This window comes from Hypomesus transpacificus, unplaced genomic scaffold, assembly GCF_021917145.1.
Source record: "Hypomesus transpacificus isolate Combined female unplaced genomic scaffold, fHypTra1 scaffold_253, whole genome shotgun sequence".
Classification (NCBI taxonomy): Eukaryota; Metazoa; Chordata; class Actinopteri; order Osmeriformes; family Osmeridae; genus Hypomesus; species Hypomesus transpacificus.
The window spans coordinates 1-22,016 of record NW_025813780.1 but is presented as its reverse complement, the minus strand read 5'-3'; the positions used below and the strand labels follow the sequence as shown (position 1 = coordinate 22,016).

The 22,016-nt window shown below is 49.6% G+C and overlaps 1 protein-coding gene and 1 long non-coding RNA gene across 2 annotated transcripts; both read left to right on the top strand.

Moving 5' to 3' along the window:
* Positions 1 to 4,061: 4,061 nt before the first annotated feature.
* LOC124462835 lies at positions 4,062 to 10,202 on the top strand. Its single transcript, XR_006955490.1, has 4 exons — positions 4,062 to 4,176; positions 6,420 to 6,559; positions 8,273 to 8,360; positions 10,040 to 10,202. It is a non-coding gene; the product is annotated as an uncharacterized LOC124462835 (long non-coding RNA).
* A 4-nt stretch (positions 10,203 to 10,206) lies between these two features.
* adgb (androglobin) lies at positions 10,207 to 21,577 on the top strand (the record flags this gene model as incomplete). The annotated part of the gene is made up of 10 exons (XM_047014489.1): positions 10,207 to 10,221; positions 10,604 to 10,705; positions 12,704 to 12,798; positions 13,614 to 13,788; positions 13,884 to 13,968; positions 16,385 to 16,535; positions 19,423 to 19,465; positions 20,640 to 20,841; positions 21,243 to 21,306; positions 21,473 to 21,577. Coding segments are annotated over exons 3-10 (828 nt in total), but the record flags the coding sequence as incomplete, so codon positions are not given.
* Positions 21,578 to 22,016: the final 439 nt, after the last annotated feature.

Genomic DNA, 22,016 nt, shown 5'->3' with positions numbered 1-22,016 from the left:
TGGGCAAGAGAGGCAACTCACGGGATCACAACATTACACTCATATCATAAATATTCATATATAGCACAAGTATGTTCGTGTGCATGTGTGTTTCAGTGTAAATTAAATAAAAAAGAGCAAGATAGTGAGGGGCAGAGTGTGTATGTGTGCTGCTTCACTTGTGTTTGTGTGTGTGTATACTTTATGACAGTCAACAAACATACTCACACCCAAAGCATTGTGCAACATGCTGGAGCAAAGCTGTCCTCAGTAACATCAACCTATTGTCTTTACAGTGAATTTATAAGACTCACATGGGAATTAATAATACATTCGTAAGAGGCTGCGTGACAGATTCCGATTAGGCTACATGTAGGCAACATACAGTGTTTGTTAGTACGACTAGGCTAGGAAATGAATATGAAAGTGTTTTATACATGCGTCTTTTAAGCTAATACAAAAATCGTGTCCAAATAAACTATGTAGTCAACTAACGTTCTAACCCAACCTTATCTATAAAAATGTAAATACATAAACTAACTTACAGCATCGTACCCTTAATAAAATACTCATTTGGCAGCAGTCCTTGTTGCTGGGGCTAATTGGAATGCATGTCTGTGATGTGTTTGGACGTCAAGGTCATCTTTGTATTTCTAAGTTGCCAATAGGCATTAACATTCAGGGGACAGCAAGGGGAAAATACATTTAATTACTCAAATTATTATCTGACCAAATAAAAATTGAAAGCATCTCCCAAGTACAATTAGATGTAATGTAGAACGCAGAAAAAAAAAACGGATTTACTTCGAGGTGATTTGATATTATTTTCTCAATTAGTTGTATTAACGAATATAAATGAGTAAAAGAGAACATTTGGTTTTTTATATTATGAACGCATCGTTTGACTATAGCCAAGAGGCTCGAGCAGTGGGAGGTAAAACCTGGTACACCGTCACCCCTCCCAGAGCGTAGTCGCCTAGCAACATCTCAAACTTTCTCTCTAACTAGCCAACAGACAATGCAAGCACAGGCTAAACAAAGTAACAAAGCTATTCCCTTTCAGTCTGTTTAGCTAAGTAGGTAGTGCTGGTTGACAGACAACTACAAATAACACTAGTTGGCTTGTTGGCTTATTAAACACAACGTTCTGCACAATGTCAAAGGCGCCACCGAAGAAAAAGGAGTTGTCATCCAGCCGGGTTACTTCATCCCAAGGACAGACACCAAATAAAGAGTAAGATTACTGGCTTGCAGTGCAGCTAGCTAGCTAGCAAGATACCATAGCAAGCTGGAAATAGAACAGCTGTCTAACAAGTTGCTCTACGGTGACCACGCACTTTGATATCAGCTAATCGATATGTCGCAAAACTCAACGATTTCATACTGAAATCAACAAACGTTGTTGTGTTCCTTGTGTTCAGAACTGTACGGAATTACAGTGCTAGGCTATATTCAGAGCTTGAAAGCAAGCTGGCACAATTTGGCTATCTATGTGGCTTTAGGGCCTCAGCCTTGCCCCTCCATTCCAAAACCACCCAATTTAAGAGTTTCATGAACAAGCTGTACTCAAGGCATCTTGCCAGAGTTCTACTTTTCCAACCCCAGCCTCCAGGCTCTACTTACCATGCTAGTGTGGGGTCAGAACATGATAGCATAGATAACACCAAAGCACATTTATCTGCCTATTTCACACAGAAGAAAACGTCCAGTAGATGAAGCAGTGTAAAGCCCACACAGTATGCTGTGCTATTTTTGTGCTGACAAATACATAGACTGGAGTTTGCTGTCCTTAGAGCTTAGAAATGCCTTCAACAAAGTCTCACAGCACCTATTAAGGTAACATGCAATCTCTTGAAATGTTGGTGACCTCAGATACTCAGATCCCATGTTGGATATCGGATAGTTTTTCATGTATATTGTTGGTTTGTTGTCTTCCAGAGTCTTGTCCATGGGGGTCAGTTTGTCGGAGGGTCCAGTTGAGCAGAAGAGGTTCCGTTTCCCGGTGTGGCCGGAGTGGAACGAGGCGGAGGTCAACGCGGAGAAGTGGGACGCAGCCAAGGGTGGCAAGGACGCGAAGACAGGGAAGAGCCCTTGTGGCGTGAGTTTGGGCGTGGACGACACCAGAGTCAAGCGATGGATACATTTGATTTGAGTCAATGTTGCATTTGCATGGATGTATATTAGATTAGTGCCAGTGCACATTGCACTTTTATACCAACCACAACTTATATTAACTGTGGTGTCTCTCACCCTCCCCACCCCCCCCTATTCTTTTCCCCCCTCTGTGAAGCACATTGTGTTCTGGTATGACATGCACTATTTAAATAAAGTTTGATTTCATAAGCTGTTAAAGCCTCCAAAGCCACTGTTAACAGGAATACCTTAGATCATCACAATTCAAGTATCTTGCCGTGTGCAATGTGTTCTATGCAGCATATTCCTTGACTTTAGTGTCTTTTTCACAGCCCTTCTTCGAAGACCCTGAAGGAAAGGTTGAAATGCCTTCGTCCCTGAAAGTCCACTCCTGGAAACGCCCATCTGAGTACATTCTCACCAAGGTGTTCTATTAGCTCGAAATGTTTGTACAGTACTCTTTTAACACATGACCAACACACTTAACACAATCTCAGACACCTACTGTACACAGCCTGAACATGTTCATGGCACATGCTGTGTGACACAAAACATTGTGCTTGTTATCAGTAGAGGCCACAATAAAAATGTAACCCTGACCTATTGCCTCAGCGCTCCTTATCGCACAGTTCAACTGCATGTCAGCAAGAACCCAACCCCCCGCAGCCTCATTAGGTGGTGTGCAGGTATGTACGGCTGCCAACAAAGAAGTCCTCTCCACTGTACCGCACACGGCCTAATTAATCAAATGTGCTCTCTGCGTGTCTCCAACGTAGTGCCACGCGGTAATTGCATCGCTCCACTTTCCTCCCATCTCCCATCTCTGGGTGCAACGCTAAGCAATTAAGCTTCCTGCTCTTTGAATTAGCGCTCACCAGCACAGGTCACAAGGCTCCTTCCACTCCACCATGTCAAAAGGGTTCCATTCATTTGGTATGAAAGGAACGCCGGAATAATCACACACGTAATCAAGCGAGCAGGGGCTGCAGACGCCACAGCGTGTTCCTCCCCTTCCGCCCCTCCGCCACCCAGACTGCACCCCACAGAACTCCTCCGGTTAAGGAATATATATATTTTTTTTTTCTATGTACGGTTGCCATGACAATGGAAGCGCTCCATGAGAAGTGGGGAAGAAAAAAAATGCACAAAGGAGACCAAATCATCTCCGCTGACCCAAAGCGACAGACTTTCTCTCTGCTGTCGAAGGCTGGAGTCTTTAATTCCTATTTGATTAGAGGCCTGTTGAAGTCAATTAACTCCGTAATCAAATATTCATTGCAAACATGGCCTCCTGAGAAAGGGGCTTGCTGGAGATCTGCGCGGTCGCTGGTACATCTAGAGAAGCATATCTCAGAAGTAGATTGAGCTTCATTAATATTTCCAATTGAAACAGATGGGGTATAGCCATCTAATGAACTTCCCGTGGCTGTTTGAATGAGTTGGTCTGTGGAGATGCAGCTTCCTCAACTTATACGGTTCAGTTGTTCCCATTAAACCTTAAGTTCACAGTCAGGCCCCGGTTGTCCACCAATTATATGGGAGTAGCAACAAATGTAGAAAGTTGCTTTCTCCGTGCAGTGATGTAACTTCACCCTTTCTGTTTTAGACTCCTGTGGTGGTGGAGAACGAAGCCGCCTTTGATCTGACATCAGCCAATGAGCATCTGATCTGCAGCGAGGTAAGCTGTGATCAAGGACAATGAATAAACAACCTAAGGGGCCCTCCCACTGCTGTAAGTCTGTCTGACATGTGAGAGACAATAAAGAATGCTCCGGTATCGATCAACTGAATGACGTGTGGTCGTAGTGTGAAGATGTTGATGAGTTCATGTCTCGTTCAACCAAAATGTCGTTTTCAACCACTTAGATGATCCGGTGTCTCATCAGTGAGATGTACATGGTGTGGAGGATCTGTAAGGGATCTCCGGGGGAGCAGGGATGTGTGGATGGGCCAGGGGGCGGCTGGAAGCCCTGGGAGCACATCTACTCGCTGTGCAAGGTGGTGAAGGGACACGTGCCTCTTTACAACATCTACGGGAAGTACGTGGTCAAACTCTACTGGATGGTAAGCATCAGCCTGGCTCCTGGTCAGGAATCAGCCCCCTGCTGTCCCCTGGGCTTTCCTCAGTCCACTGAGCACCGACTTCCTTGGCTCCATCCTTGCAATATACCCGTGCATCGTTTAACCAAGAGCGGAGATAGCTGATAACTGCACCGCTTAAGAAACACTGCAGCCTGAGCTTTCACAAGACGAACGCCAGGCTGTGCCCAGAATCCCAGGGGTCAGCTTGTTTTCAGCTACATACACCTGGGGGGGGGGGGGGGGGGGGGGGGGGGGGGGGGGGAGAAATCTCTCCCTGACTAGAGTTCTGTGCCGGGGCCAAGCAGGATGGAGTGGTGAGGGATGCAAGATGGACGCAACCATATCCCTTTTGGCCCCAAATCAATGCTGCAGGCAGATCTGTTGCAGGAAAATGAGGTGTGACGGTGGGAACGTGTACATTGCAGTCTAGGTTGCACAGTCTGGGGAGTTGCAGTCTTGATTGGATCCATCCTATATTGAGCCTAGTTTGCGGTGGGTGCTGATGGGACGTGTGTTTTCTTGTAGTCCACAAGGATGTAGGCCACGTATGTATTGGATGTGTCCAACCAGCTCTGGAGTTATTGAACCATAGAACGATATGAGTCGTTGAAGATTTGAATGAACAGCAGAGGGCCGGTGAGAGACGGCAGGAGAAGAGGCTGCGTAGGGGAGGGAGCTGCTGGAGTCCTGGCTCTCATGACGGGGGGGCGTGACATGATCGCAGGCAGCAGCTCGCGTGCCAGCTCCAGCAGAACGCCAACAGATGGATGAAGAGAGACACAATGCTTCCTCTCTCCCGTCTTTCTCTTTCCGGCCCTTTCTCCCTGTCCCCCCCCCCCCCCCCCCTCCTCTCTTTCTCTTTCTCTCTTTGGCGGTCTCCTCTTAGTTTGGGATCTCTCCCCCCCCCTCGCACCATTTTGACTGTCTCTCTCCTCCGTAGCTCTCTCCTTAACTTTCCGTGTTTCTTTCCGTTTCCCTCGACCCCCCCCCCCCCTTTCTCTCACACTCTCCCTTCCTCTCTCCTTTCCTCTCTCTCTCTATCGCTCTCCCTCTCCCAGTCTCTCTCTCCCTCTCTACCCCCTCCTTCCTAATAAAGCTCCTTCACACTACGTCCAGTCTTATCAGTGGAAAGGGTGAGCTTGTCCTGAGGGTGATGATTAAGATGGGGGCTGCAGGAGGAGAGAGAGACACAGCTGTGAACAGTCAGTCAGATTATAGCCTGCGTCTACAGACTAAGAGACTTAGTGACACTGTGAAACTCCTGCAGATAGCTGTCAGTCAACCAGCTAGCCAGGCAGCAACCCTGACTGCAAAGCTAGTCAGTCATTCAGTCAGTCTGTCAGGCAGCCAACAAACCAGGCAGCTTGTCAGTCAGTCAGCCAGCCGGTCAGCCAATCAACTGAGCCAGTCGGTCAGTCAGTCTGCTACCGGGGATGTATACCGACATGAGACAAGCTGCTAGGTACTGGCAAGCTGATGCTGATTAAGAGGGCTCCACCAATATGCCCAGCTGAAAGCTAGCCTTCTGACAGTCAGGGAGGCTGGAATCCAGCTGGTTGGTTCTTTCTTTGGTTGTTTTCAAACTGTGTGTGAGAGTTGTGTGTGTGTGGCGAAGGGGGTTTGGTGGTGGTGGGGAAGGGGAAGGGGGGGGCGGTGGGGGGGATATATGGGCGGGTTTGTACATGGTCTGGAGTGTGTGCTTGGAAGAAAAATCAGTTTCAAGAGTGCTGCAATAAAGTATTACTGAAAAATGAAAATGTAGACGTATGAAGGGCCACTTGTGTAGTGTTCGGTTTCAAACTACCATGTGGTGACTAAGTGTAGCAGCAGTGCAGTCACAATTGGATTACTCCTTGATGTCTTAAATAGCAAATGAATTGAAGGAGGAAAAATAGACTCATATCCTGAACATTGACAGCCCGGCAGGGGCAAAATCAGATTATGTAGCAAGCTATTAAAGACATAAGGAGAATAAAAAGCTGCAAGTCTAACTTTCACACAATAGTCTAGAATTAAATATACCATATGTTCTTGCTTTGTCAGTTTCCTTCAGTCATATATTGCTTATTTGCTTTTCTCCTCCCTCCTGCTTCATTTCTCTTGCTCTGTTCTTTCTCACCCACGCTCTTTCTGTCCCTCCTCTCTCCTTCCTTGTGCAATCTCTTCTTTACCCTCCCTCCCTCCCTCTTCTTTCCCTCCTCTCTGACTGGTGTCCACCTCTTCAGGGGAGCTGGAGGAAGGTCATCGTGGACGATGTCTTACCGTTTGACCAGGACAACAACCTGCTGCTTCCTGCCACCACCAACCAATCAGAGCTGTGGCCCATGCTGCTGACCAAGGCCCTTATTAAACTGGCCAACACAGAGTGAGCCAGACATATCACACTGTCATCCCACTATACTGCTATGATGCTGTACTGTCATGCCGACCCCATAGGACCATGATAAACATCTTAAGAACTTGCTGAACAAAAATACTACCCTGTTAAACCTCCATACTAGCCTGTCAAACCTCCATACTAGCCTGTCAAATCTCCATACTAGCCTGTCAAATCTACATACTAGCCTGTTAAACCTCCATACTAGCCTGTCAAACCTCCATACTGCCCTACTAAACCTCCATACTAGTCTGTTAAACCTCCATACTAGCCTGTCAAACCTCCATACTAGCCTGTCAAACTTCCATACTAGCCTGTTAAACCTTCATACTAGCCTGTCAAACATGCATACTACCCTGTCAAACATCCATACTAGCCTGTCAAACCTCCATACTAGCCTGTCAAACCTCCACACTAGCCTGTCAGGCCTCCACACTAGCCTGTCAAACCTCCATACTAGCCTGCTAATCTTCCATTCTACTCAGCTAAACCTCCCTGTCAAAGCATGTACTTTCCAACTGAGGGTCCAAATAAACAAATCCATTTCATGCACACAGGCACCATTTCCCTCAAACATTGTCTTATTCTGGTCCTCCCCTGCTGAGGGAGCACTGATGTGTCAACCCATACTGTACCCTTCAGATTATCCATCTGTTTACACAGGAATGTATTACCCCCTGTGCTGTAGGGAGGGAGACGAGGTAACACACACACACACATTCTTCATTTAGCTGACTCAGCTAAACCAGACCCCCCCCCCCACACCTTCTCATCTGTCGATCCAGAGTTTGGTGACACCCGTGTGCGTGTCTGTGATTGGAGGATGTACGCTTTCCTCTGTGCGCTTGTATTCTTGTCAAAGGTCCACACATGAATGTTTCATCTCAGACAGGATACCTGGAGCCTCTTGGCTTGTGAATCTTTCATGACCGGAGGGAAAGTTCAGGGGAGAGACTTTCCCCAGGTGTCTGCAGCAAACTCTGTTCACAGTAGAAACACAGACAGCAGAGCCCTGCAGTTCAGATCTGATCAAATCAAATGATGTGCAATGTCCCCTTGAATCCCAGCATGAAGGCTTCAGTGCCATTTGAAAACCTGTTAAGAGGGGTTTCGATAATAGATAGTGGACGTGGTCACAGTTGAGGCTGGTGATCAACTTTTATTGATTTGGTTTTATGGTGCTTCATTACTGGGTGTCTGGACAGGTTGGGAACAGGATCCCTGGAGGTCCAATTAGAGCAACAACCATCTGCTTCAGCAGAAAAACACCACCAGGATAGCACTCACACTCACACACATATACACACACTCGCACACGGTCCCGCCTGCACACACACATACCCTAACAAAACAAAATACAAAGGAAGCCATTTCCTTATAATCCCTTTGCGCTAACTGTATTATAGTTCTTTGTATTGTTTTTGTTCTTTTTTTTTCTCGGTAGCAGTCCCAGAGTCACCTCTTGTCATTTGCTGTCTAACAGTGGAGTGTGTTGGCAGTCTGGACCAGATATGATAGCATAGCTGGGGTTGTGTTTTCTATTGCATATCCTTCTAATTGCTGTCAGGTTCAAATCTGCCTGCTGTGAACGGAAACCAGACTACATGGGGAGATCCAATAGGCCCCTTACAACCAAAAACGTGTTCTCTCATCTGCTATTCTGTCTGTCTTGTCTGTATGTTGTGTGTGTGTGTGTGTCAGTGTGGTGTCAGAGCAGAGGAAGGAGCTGGGAGAGTTCACGGTCATCCATGCACTGACTGGCTGGGATCCCTGAAGTCATCCCTCTACAGTAAGCTCTTCATCCTCCTCTCGCAGCCTCCTCTCTCTCTCTCTCTCTCTCTCTCTCTCTCTCTCTCTCTCTCTCTCTCTCCATCTCTCTCTCTCTCTCTCTCTCTCTCTCTCTCTCTCCATCTCTCTCATCTCTCTCTCTCTCTCTCTCTCCATCTCTCTCTCTCTCTCTCTCCTCTCTCTCTCACTCTCTCTCTCTCTCTCTCTCTCTCTCTCATCTCTCTCTCTCTCTCTCTCTCTCTCTCTCTCTCTCCTCTATCACTCTCTCTCCATCTCTCTCTTTCTATTTCTGTCTCTCTCTCTCTCTCTATTTCTGTCTCTCTCTCTCTCTATTTCTGTCTCTCTCTCTCTCTATTTCTGTCTCTCTCTCTCTCTATTTCTGTCTCTCTCTCTATTTCTGTCTCTGTCACTAACAGTCACCTCTTTTGCACTCATTTGCTCTCTTTCTCTCGTTTTCTGTAACCTCGGAAATAGATGAAGCTAAACTGTAGCTAAAACAAGTTCCACAGTTCCATGTTGGTACTAAGACCCTGTGTTATAGACACAACCAAAAATATCTTAAAGCTGGTGTGATGTCGGATTGATTTTACATTACATATTGCCGTTGCTTCTCCGCAACATTGCCTACACCATCTTTAACAGACTGACCCCTTTTAATTATCAAGTCAAATATCCACGAAATGGAATCATTGCTTTACTGAGTTTAGAGCTGAGCTGCTGGAGAGAGTGTAGCTGTAGAGAGGAGTATGTGTGGTTTGGGGGAAACGTGCGACGTGTTCTTTCTTCCACAGCAGGTACTTAGTTGACAGTGGGGCCCCCTGGGGACACCGTTTCCTTTTTTCCCTTGACACACACACCAACGCACACACAAACACACGCACACGCAGTTGGAAGCACCCTCTCCGCAGCGCCTCTGCAGGAGAAGCTTGGTGGGATGTAGAGTAGTAGTAGTGGGAGGGTGTGTGTGTTTGTGCGTGGGGGGGGTGAGGGGGTGGGCGTTGCAACAGGCAAGGACAGGTTACCAATACAGAACTACAGAAATACGGAGTATATACTATACAACTGAAGAGAGATAAAAATAAAAAAAAGATCCAATATTGAAAATCAAAGTATGCAAGGCTGTGCATGGGGTACAACATATACAGAACCATTTAACTGTGATAATTTGCTACTTGGTAAAAGCTGGCTGAGTGTGTGGGTTGAGGTGCCGGCTAGCCAGTGTTTTGCCTTCGCTCCTGGCTCCCACAGCAGGAAGATAAGCCTTTTAAAACACCCATGAAATGTAGCGGTCCATGACTCATCATAAGCGTGTGACAGTGCCATTATTCAAGTCAAATTACAGCATTTGTATAGGAGCCCCCGGCAGATTTTCTCCATAAAGAGCCCGCCGGTAATGAATATGGAACAGGTCCAGTTTAATGATAGACATCCACCAGGGCCTCGCTCGAGAGGTTTCGCCACCTCTCCACACCCCTCGACAGAGCAGGAGGACCCCAGGGTCCACCAACATCAAACAGCCTGACCTTTGACCCTCGCCCCTACCCTGCCGGTCAGCAGGAGTCGCGGAGGGGCAGCTAAGCACCTTGATCTAAGGAGCCGCTAACACGGTTGGATGTGATTCCGGCTGGTCGCTCCTCCATCACTAATCACCTGACGGGGGACGTGCGTTGTGGTCGGCAGGTGCAGGCTTTTGGGGCATGTGTGGGAGTTCCTGAAGAAGAGCATTCCCACGTTCCAGTACGCCGACGACAGTCCTGAGGAGAAGCCTCTGCCGGTGGAGTCCACGGCGGAGAGGGAGGCCCAACTCAACGACAGCAAGAGCGAGTCTCCCCCGACAGCCAGGACCCCGGAGAAAAGCAAAGGTCGATAGATTACCCACCCACCCACACACACACACACCTTCCTACACCTCGGGCAATCCCCGGACCTCAATTACACATGCACTGATTGGATCACTTTGATTACACAAGGCTAATTGAGCAAGTAATTTGAGTCATTGATTAGATTAGAATCCCTGTGTGTGTGTGTGTGTGTGGCGATGGTTTTTATCTAATCGGTCGCAAAGTGTTTAGGCTAATTGAGTCATTAGATATGTGGGAGTCAAGAATAATTGGGATATAAACTGTGTTGAGAGCTATTGGTGTTAAAACAGATTCATACTTTCCAATCGGTGTCAAAACAGATTCCTGAAGACCTTCTTTATCTTCAGGCTGAAGAGGTGTTAAACCAGTGTTGTTGTTCCAGACTCAGCCAAGAAGAAAGGGAAGGAGGACAAAGACAGGAAGCCAGCCAACATCAGCGGCCCCTCCGCCCAGGCCCAGCCCACCAATCAGCCCACAGCAGAGGGTAGGACACATGCATGCACACGCACACTTGTCCTGTAGTGATTCTTCAGTGCACCGAGTGTCATTGATTGATATATAGACGTGTGTGTGTGAGAGTCTGTATGTGTACTTTATATAGACAGTATAAATACACATACTATATAGGCTATATACTGTATATTCTGTACTGTATATACACATACTCACTAAATATATACAGTCTATATATGTACATATGTGTGTGTATACGTGTGTACTGTACACAAAGCTCCATCTTTCCCTCACATCCATTATTCAGCAGGTAAGGAGCATGAAGATTAATATTTCATAGTCATGCAGAATCACAGTATACATCTCTGAAAACAGCCATTAATAATTTCACCTGGATCTTGTAGTAATCACCCTTACACCCCTGAATCATTCATAATAAGGACCTGGACTTATAAGCAGGAAGTACCTTCATCATACTCGCCCTCAAACTGCCACCAGCCACTGCATAGCCCACCTAACCCACCTCAGCCAATGACTACTTGGCCTCGTCCTTTTGTTTCACGCATCACTTCCTGTCTCCCTTCCTCCTTATCTGATATTGAGTGGTTCATAGTTAGATGCATGTGTCACACAGGCAGACTTATGTTGTGAAGGGGGGGTGAATTCTTTATTGAGCCTTGGGGAGCTGCTGTTAATGAAACATTAACAGCGACAAAGCATGCCGGTGGTGTTGTGGTGGAGGTTGGTTGAGGTTAACAGCAGGGGTCATCGCAGTGTTGTGGTGGAGGTTAATGACAGTGGTCATCGCTGTGTTGTGGTGGAGGTTAATGACAGGGGTCATGGCTGTGTTGTGGTGGAGGTTAATGACAGGGGTCATGGCTGTGTTGTGGTGGAGGTTAATGACAGGGGTCATGGCTGTGTTGTGGTGGAGGTTAATGACAGGGGTCATGGCTGTGTTGTGGTGGAGGTTAAGATAGGGCAGTGTGAAGACAGGCAGGTGGACAGGTACTGGAAGGAGAAAGAGCTGTGTGAGTGAACAGTGCAGGGGGTTTCCAACATGGGCCATCCTCCTCACTGTCTCCTGTTCTCTCTATCAAACACTCTAGTTCTCTCTGTCTGTCTCCCTATCTCCCTCTTTCACAATCTCCTTCCCCCACTCTCAGCTTCACAATATTTAACGTGAGGACGTTTTAGATGCAGCGACATTCACGATGTGCTACCAATCCTAAATCTTTGTGCTTCATGGAGATTACACACATGTTAGCGCTCTCTCACACACACACACACACACGCACGCACACACACACACACACACACACACTACATGCACACAACTCCCATTTGTTGCATTTTCCTTGGAATCAGATTATATTTGTACACGTCCAAGACCGTGTCTCTCCAGTCAGAAGAGATCATTCCTTCTCATTCATTTCTTAACGTGAGCTTCTATTTCCATCCCCAGGAGCAGCTCTCTCCATACTGTGTACCTCAGTCTCCTAAATTGATTTTCCATGTCTTCTGACTTAAATGCACACATCATGTGATACACACTGTGTGGAGATTTGACATAGAGGGCAGATTCTCCCAGAGATTGCCAGGCAGAGCTTATCTCCAGCTGTGTCAGGCTGCTGCCTTGCCCTAAGATGAAACCAGATATGGTCTTGAATTCTCAGGGTAAATATGATAGAATGATCCGTTTTATCATTCTAGATGTTTCTTATACTTTGCCTGTCTCTCTCTCTCTCTCTCTCTCTCTCTCTCTCTCTCTATTTACTCAAATTGTCCTTCTCTTTCTCTCTCCCTCTCACTCCTTCTCTTTTTCTCACTCTCTCTGTCTTCTCGCTTTCTCTGTCTTCCCACTCTCTCTTCTCACTTTCACTATTCTTCTTTTCCTCCCTCTGCCTGGTGTGTCCAATCCATTCCTCCTTATCTATCTAGTCTGGCCCATCCTCAGATGACCCACAGGAATTTCTGAGCTAATCTCGGTCTGTACGTGTGTGTGTATTTATGTGTGTGTGTGTGTCTCCAGGCTGTGCTCCCCCTCCTGCTCCAGAGATAGTGGTGTGTGCCAGCTACAAGCCTGTACACCTGCTAGAGAAGGAGACCTCAGCCCTGGCACAGATGGTATGGCTGCCCTTCTGCCCTTCACACTGGCACACTGGCGTAGCAACCCACTCCAGACCCTCACACCAACATAGCAACACACCCCAGACCCTCACACCAGGATAGCAACCCACCCCAGACCCTCACACCAGCATAGCAACCCACCCCAGACCCTCACACCAGCATAGCAACACACCCCAAACCCTCACACCAGCGTAGCAACACACCCCAGACCCTCTCTTCACGATACAGAGGCTACACACACAGTGTGCCCCAGGAAGAGCTGAATACAACTCAACTCCATAAACCAAACTAAAAGCTCTTGCCTGCTGCAGACAGCGAAAACAACTGCGTTCGAGGCATGTGTGATGCTTGTCTTACGTCAAGCCGGCCCTGACCAGCTAACCCAGCATGTCACCCAGGCTCCTGCTACAGTACTGCAGCTAGCGGTGCCCCCAGACACAGAGCACAGTGTGGCAGATATCTGCCAAGCTCGCCTGTTCTGGGGCATGTTCTGGCCTATTTGGACCGCTAGCCCCTCAGCCTCGCCAGGCTCCCTCTATTATTTAAACACACACTGACCCAGTATCCTTCCTGGAATGGATTCCCCTTTCTGTCTCCGCTGAAGACGCCCCCAGTCACAGATCTGGAATCAGTTTACCCTTCCCCCCATCCCTGACCTCCACTCTTACACTCACTCACACTGAGCACCATAGCAGTTGGCCCTGGGTCAGCCCCCTGGGTCAGCCCCCTGGGTCCTGCCAGAAAGGCACAGAAGGAGTGGAGCAGATCAGTGTGCAGTCTGACTAGGGTGTATGTGTGTGTGTGTGTCCCAGGCAGACTCCTCGGAGACTCTCCGCCAATATGGCCTGCTGCATCTCTACAGCCACCCGGTGCTGGTGAGCCGGACTCGCTCCTGCCCCCTGGTGGCCCCGCCCATATCTCCGCCCGTGCCCCGCTGGAAGCTCATCCGCCCGCGCAAGGAGAGCCTGGTGACAGACGAGCCCCGGGGTTAGAGGGGCAAGAGTGTGTGTGGGGGTGGGGTGGGGTGGGGGTGCTGGCAGAGAGCACGGTAGAGGTTTGAGGGTGTCGTCCTCTCTCCTCAGAGCCCGCCGTGGTGAAACTAGAGCAGCACATCGAGGTCTGCAGCCCCTTCCTCCACTACAGAGTCCTGCCTGCTGCTCCTGACAAGTACGTACTCACACTGAAACACGCACTGAAACACTCACTGAAACACTCACTGAAACACTCACTGAAACACACTGAAACACACACTGAAACACACACTGAAACAGACACCGAAACACGCACTGAAACACTCACTGAAACACTCACTGAAACACTCACTGAAACACACACTGAAACACACACTGAAACACTCACTGAAACACTCACTGAAACACGCACTGAAACACTCACTGAAACACTCACTGAAACACACACTGAAACACACACTGAAACACTCACTGAAACACTCACTGAAACACACACTGAAACAGACACTGAAACACGCACTGAAACACGCACTGAAACAATCACTGAAACACTCACTGAAACACACACTGAAACAGACACTGAAACACGCACTGAAACACACACTGAAACACTCACTGAAACACTCACTGAAACACGCACTGAAACAGACACTGAAACACGCACTGAAACACGCACTGAAACACTCACTGAAACACTCACTGAAACACTCACTGAAACACACTGAAACACACACTGAAACAGACACCGAAACACGCACTGAAACAATCACTGAAACACTCACTGAAACACTCACTGAAACACACACTGAAACACACACTGAAACACACACTGAAACACTCACTGAAACACTTACTGAAACACGCACTGAAACACTCACTGAAACACTCACTGAAACACACACTGAAACACACACTGAAACACTCACTGAAACACTCAATGAAACAGACACTGAAACACACTGAAACACACACTGAAACACTCACTGAAACACTCCCTGAAACACTTACTGAAACACACACTGAAACACACTGAAACACACACTGAAATACTCACTGAAACACACTGAAACACAAAGGGTACGCGGGCATACACTGTAAGACGCACACACGCACACTGTAGCAACATGCACACACACAGGCGCACAGTAAAAACACGCAAATGCACGCACAGGAACCCACGCTAACCTAGACGCACGCAGTCTAGACACGCGCGCACGGTCTTAGCATCCCGGCCGCTCGGCCTGTGCTTCTTCTGAATGAAAAACAATCAGACAGGCAGTCAGTCAGTCAGCGTCTGGGGCAGGCTGCCCACCCACACAGTACAGCTGAGTACTCTACATGCCCTGTAGCTGCCGGGTGCTGGGTGGGCGCTGGTGGAGGCGTTGTTTACTCAGCCTCTGAGACGGCAGCAGCAGCAGCAGTAGTAACAGCAGCAGCAGTAGTAACAGCAGCAGCAGCAGTAGTAACAGCAGCAGTAACAGCAGCAGCAGCAGTAACAGCAGCAGTAACAGCAGCAGCAGCAGTAACAGCAGCAGCAGTAGTAACAGCAGCAGCAGTAGTAACAGCAGCAGCCGCAGTAACAGCAGCAGCAGCAGTAACAGCAGCCGCAGTAACAGCAGCAGCAGCAGTAACAGCAGCAGTAACAGTAGCAGCAGCAGTAACATCAGCAGCAGTACTAACAGCAGCAGCAGCAGTAACAGCAGCAGTAACAGCAGTAGTAACAGCAGCAGTAACAGCAGCAGTAACAGCAGCAGTAACAGCAGCGGCAGCAGCAGCAGCAGTAACATCAGCAGCAGTAGTAATAGCAGCAGCAGCAGTAACAGCAGCAGCAGCAGCAGCAGCAGTAACAGCAGTAACAGCAGCAGCAGCAGCAGTAACAGCAGCAGTAACAGCAGCAGCAACAGCAGCAGTAACAGCAGCAGCAGCAGCCTCGTCTGGGCTGACAGAGATTCAGTCTCCTTCATGTATAGGACGCTCTGACTGGATTTCATCCCTGCAGCATGATATCCATGGTGGGAGGTCAAACGCACACAAACCATTTGAATGCGCCTCCTTTGATTAGACGGTATAAGTCAATGTTTTTTTTTTTACTTTGACTCGAAACATGTCCGAGAAGGTGTTTGTTGCGTGTTGGCGTTAGTGTCCATTAGCTTGTCGTGGTGTGCGATGAGAAAGCGTGTCGTCGCTGGACCGAGGCTTGTGTGGGCGATGTGGGATTGGTGTGTGTCTCATGTAGGCTGTGATGTGGGATTGGTGTGTGTCTCATGTAGGCTGTGATGTGGGATCGGTGTGTGTCTCATGTAGGCTGTGATGTGGGATCGGTGTGTGTCTCATGTAGGCTGTGATGTGGGATCGGTGTGTGTCTCATGTAGGCTGTGATGTCGGATCAGTGTGTGTCTCATGTAGGCTGTGATGTGGGATCGGTATGTGTCTCATGTAGGCTGTGATGTGGGGTGTGTGTGATGCGCTGTGATACCACGTGTGTGTGAGAGAGCATGTGACGGAGAGCAGGACGGTGTGTGACGGATCCCAGTCGGATTCACGTGTGAGCGTGGCGCATAAGAAAGGCTTATGTAACGCTTCCATATGTGTGCGTGTGTGTGTGTCGTCAGGGAGGCCCAGAAGAGCGCTCAAAGGAGGGGCGTGTGCAGCTCCACCCTGGAGTCCTTTGACGAGATGGAGGAGAGTGACAGCAGAGCGGGACCCGAAGCTGCTTCAGCGGAGCACAGCTCCAACCCTCTGGACCCCTGCGACACCCCAGAGGTACCACAACATACGCTTCGTCACCCGGCCTCGCTTGGCCCCATGCTGTGGTATCGGACCACGGACTCAGGCAGGACACATCTGGACGCGGGTCCTTCTCAGGCTTGGCTATGTCTCTCTTTCTCTCTCTCTCTCTCTCTCTCTCTCTCTCTCTCTCTCTCTCTCTCTCTCTCTCTCTCTCTCTGTCCTTCTGTTGGTGTCAGTCTTTCTGTCCATCCCTCAGTTGCCTCGCTCGTCTTTATCTCCCGCTCTGATCTCCATCCTTGTGTGGGAGTGCATTGAGTTGAGGGCTCATCAGGGCAGTGTTCACGGGTATCTCTGGTGACCTGAGACCCCTGTCCCTCCGGTCCCAATGTCACTGCTGGTGCCTGTCTACCGGGCAACCACTGACCACAGGGAAGTAGAGAGAGAGAGAGAGAGAGAGTTAGAGAGGGAGAGACAGCGAAAGAGAGACAGAGAAAGTGTGAGGGAGAGAAAGACAGGAATGAGGGGGGGGGGGGTGGAGAGAGACGTCGGAGGCAGTGTGGATAGAGAGAGAAGGGTGGAGAAACAGACAGGGAAAGGAAGCTGGGAGAGAGAGAGAAAGAGAGAGAGAGAAGCCACAGTGGTGGAAAAAAGCGTCACGTTGTTACATAAAGGGAGAGGTCATGTACCCTGGCGATAAAAAAAGCAGCTCAATTAGAAGGGAAGCCATCAGTATGTATGTCTCCCAGGGACTCATCAGCCAGCCCTGCTAGCGGTGCAAAAAGAGCTAATAATCACCTCTTGTGTAACTACAGCCACATTTAACATGTACAGTATGGATGTAAGTTCATTTGTTTGCGTGTGTGTTTCAGTGTGTGTGTGTGTGTGAAAGTATTTCATGCGGTCAAGTCTCAATCTCATCGTCCCCCTAATGCCTGCATCACCCCACTCCACCCTGGACGTCGAAAGAACAAACAGTTAGGCTGCTGTGTCAGAATACACAGGAAAGCATTCAATGGGTGCTAACCTCCAAGCACACTGTGACGCAGGATCGACACCACAGGACTACAACTCCCAAAATGCCACCTGACCCTCTTGAGAAGATACAGGAGAACGAGACCTGTTTCAGTGACTCTTGGGCCCCAGTGTGAATTTTTTGGAAAGGTTCCTGAAGGCTGAGTGTTTTTTTCCCACTACAGTTCTTGATATTGGTCACATGAATCCAGAATGCTGACCCCTGCCCCGTCAAATCTCTGCTCATAACTGACGCACTGCAGTTTTCAACCCCGAAGCACGCCGACACAGAAAAGACTGCGTTTGCTCGTGTTTTCACTGCAGTCCTTCTGATGCGTTTGAGGACACCCCAGGGGGGAGCTGGATGTTGGGTTTGGAAGGAAGGACTTTTAAGAGGACAGACTAACTTTGGCTGCCTCTCGCTGTGGGGGAGTTCCTGCCAAGTCACGTCATGCTCGTTCAGAGTGAGCACCCACCAAAGTTGTGGACCGGAGGAAAAAACAGCAAGATCCCGTGCCAACTTGATCAGTAGAAAAGACACAGCGCAGGGACGCCTCTGTGACGAGGGCCAGGGGAAGGTGCCAGAGCTGGGGTGAGAGGGGGTTCATATCTCTGTGACGAGGGCCAGGGGAAGGGGCCAGAGCTGGGGTGAGAGGGGGTTCATATCTCTGTGACGAGGGCCAGGGGAAGGGGCCAGAGCTGGGGTGAGAGGGGGTTCATATCTCTTTGACGAGGGCCAGGGGAAGGGGCCAGAGCTGGGGTGAGAGCGGGGTTCATATCTCTGTGACGAGGGCCAGGGGAAGGGGCCAGAGCTGGGGTGAGAGGGGGGTTCATATCTCTGTGACGAGGGCCAGGGGAAGGGGCCAGAGCTGGGGTGAGAGGGGGGTTCATATCTCTGTGGACGCCTGTTTGATCGTCTGACTGGTTAGCCTTCTTGACTTCGACAGGGCAGATTTGAGAGATGTGCCTTCCAGTTATTTCTCTTTCCTTTCACTCTCTCTCAATTTCTCTGTGTGGGTTTGTCTGTATCCGAGGTGGACAGGGTGAAGTGTGTCTCTCCATCACAATACCCAGTTCCCTCGCTGGTTCCTGGGTGCCAATTCAAACAAGCCATGACTCACTCTCTCTCTCTCTCTCTCACACACATAAACACACAAAACACACACTCGTCTCTGACTCATCCAAGGGCCTCCGTTTGAATACTCACCAAATTAGCCCTTGATTGTCATCCCTAGCTAAATGAGCACAGTTGGACAAGCAGAGCGCATCTTTGCTAGGAACATGTTCTAAACGGTATGATTATGCATATGCATGAAGGCGGCCCTAAAGAAAATGTCATGGAGTTGTTAGCTGGGCTACGAACTGCTGTAGCCATTTGTTGCCATGGTACCAGGGTTTCTCGAGATGGCCGACACATCTTCCCCCACTCGTTATGCGGAAAGTGAAAAAAGGAGATATTTTAAGGTTGGGATAATGACTTGGACTTAATTGCCTGTAAGGGGCACTGTCGCCATGTGAATGTGACTGTTTGTGTTTTTCCCTGGAAATCCCTTGTAATGGAGCAACATGCTATTTGGTACACAGCATGCGCTCTATGTTCTAATTTGTCTGAAGCTAAATGAGTTGGGACGGAGGGTGTGGGCCGTGAGGGGCAGGGGGGGGGGGGGGAGGAGTGGAAAAAAGGGAGGGCAGAGAGGGGGAGAGGGAGAGACCGTGAAGAGCTTTTGGCAACAGTATTTAACTTCAATATTCATGGCAACGAAGCATACCGAGATGAGCGGAGCGCGGGAAGGGGGGGAGTGAGGTTGCTACTGGGGCGTACCACACTGAGCCTGCCTCCTCTGGCTCTTACCAGCCGCCCACTCACTGGTGCCCCTCCCCTCACCCCCCTGTGCTCCTGTCCCTTTAGGTTACTGTGGAGGACAAGAGGAAGGACGACAACACCACCAATGGTAAAGCCACTCTCCAGTCCACCTCCTGTCACCAGCCTGACTCACTGGAGCTGCACTCCACACCGTGCTGGCCACACTGTGGAACACTCACACACTGTGGAACACACACACTGTGGAACACACACACTGTGGAACACACACACACTGTGGAACACTCACACACTGTGGAACACACACACACTGTGGAACACACACAATGTGGAACATACACACTGTGGAACACACACACACACACACTGTGGAACACACACACACTGTGGAACATACACACTGTGGAACACACACACTGTGGAACTCACACACTGGAACACACACACTGTGTAACACTCACACTGTGGAACACACACACTGTGGAACACACACACCCTGTCACGTAGGGCTGTCAGACCCACAGAGGAGAATATATGGAGCAAATACAGTAAATAATACAGTATGAATAGTTTGATGGAGCCATGTGATTAGGAGGGCGTTTTCTTCCACTGTACGTCTTCCCCTTCCTCCTTCCTTCCGTTCCTTTGTTTCTCCTTCGCCCCGTTGTTCCTTCCACCCCTCATCCATTCCTCTCTTCCACTTCTCCTTCCTCCCTCCATACCTCCTTCCCTCCTTTGCTCCTTTCCTTCCCTCCGTCTCCTCCCTCCCCCCCCCCCCCTCCCCTCCCTCTCCCTCCTCCCTCCCTCCCTCCCTCCCTCCCTCCCTCCCTCCCTCCCTCCCTCCCTCCCTCCCTCCCTCCCTCCCTCCCTCCCTCCCTCCCTCCCTCCCTCCCTCCCTTTGTTCTTGGGCAGAGTCTTTGAAGATGGAACGTTGTCGCCTGACAAGCAGCTAGTTACCCTGCCTTCTTCCATCCTCGTTTAGTTGCTTAATAACACCTGCCGTTTGACTAAGGAGACCACCATGACTCAGCATGGCTGCAGTTTCTCTCAAGACTTTGAACTGGTCTCTTCTGGTCTCTTTGAGCCAGCCCTGTATGAGATGAAATAGACAGTCGGGTGTGTTTCTCTTCTATATAGAACGGTGGAGTTGGTTTAGTTCGAAGCTATCTGTCTCCATGCTTGTTACTGGGCCAACAGGTCGGTACAATAATAATGTTGTGGAAAGGTTTGGGAATTAGCTTCAAACCCAAGTCCAAAACAGGGAGTTATGTGTGAGAAATATGTGTGACCTGTCCTTTTTTCAGACCAGGAAGTTGTAGAGGCGGCCCCGGCCCTGGCTCCTGCCCTGGCCTCAGCCCCAGCCTCGGGCCCGGCCTCAGAGAAGCCCAAAGCAGGGGCCAAGGTAGCCAGCCCAGTGCTGCTCCAGTCCCAGGAGGGGCTGCAGTGTGACAGAGCCATGCTGCAGGAGACCTGGGTGGACCTGAATGACTTCGCCAAGTGCTTCCAGTAACAACTCCTTTACACACACACACACACACACACACGCAAATATACACACATGCACGCACACACAGCAGGGTTTCCCGCAGCACTTAGCCGCCTTAACAACACACGCCTGCCACCTTGACTACGTTGTCCAATATTAATTTTTTTAATTTGCGATTTTCGCCGTGTTTCCGCCAGTTTTCTCCCTTTCATTCCAACAGCAGTCTCCCTTCTCTAGAGAACTTAGTTTTTGGAGGAGAACCACCAACAAATCTCACCCTACCACCTTGACTAACACATTTTCTGCTACATACATCCCCACACACGGGACTTGTGCTGTCCTCCAGTTCGGACATGGCTTTTGGTACGCTGGGGTTTTGAGGTGAAGATGTGGATGTCTCTCTGTGCTTCTCTCTGTCCAGGACTCTCCTCGTGTTCCACAAGACAAACACCTATCCAAACCACTCCCAGGCGTCACACTTCAAGGTAAACCACTGTCTGAAATACCTCGGATGTCGCTCCGAAACGCCTCAAAAGGTGCAGACGGCTTTCCACCGAATGCCTACACGCAGTCGTTACGTTGCCGTCGCCGATGGGAATACCGGAAGTGACGCACGCGGGGATTTCATCCGCCGTGTGTTGTTGTCACCAGAGCACCATCTCGTCCAAGGCGTCGGCCTCGGTGATCACCAGCACCGCAGCCTCCACCAACTCTACCGGACGCCACCCGGGCCCCTCCTCTGCTGCCCTCGCTCAGGTACACACACACACACACCTAAACACACACACACTGGCACACGCACACACACTAGCGTGCACACGGCGCAGCAACGCCCACCAACGCACTCCGGCGCGCACACTCCCACGCGGTCGCAAGCGGGCTCCCGCAGCACAGCCGCTCTGCCCCATTTCACGTGCGCCGGAGATGACCTGCCAGTGACCCGTGGCGGGGGGCATGGCCCAGCTCCCAGGTGCTGTGGGGCCCGGGTGCAGCGTTGACTCCACCCAGGGGAGCCGCACTCTGGTTGGTTCTCAGAGCACACCTCCTGCACCTGCAAAGTGTTATCAGAGTGTTTGGAGCACAGGCAGCCCTCCCCTGAGACCCGCTCAGAGCCTGCCTGCCTGCCTGCCTGTGTGTGTGTGTGTGGCATTTTGTATTCTGTAGCAGTGTTTGACTGTGCCTTTCATCCTGGGCA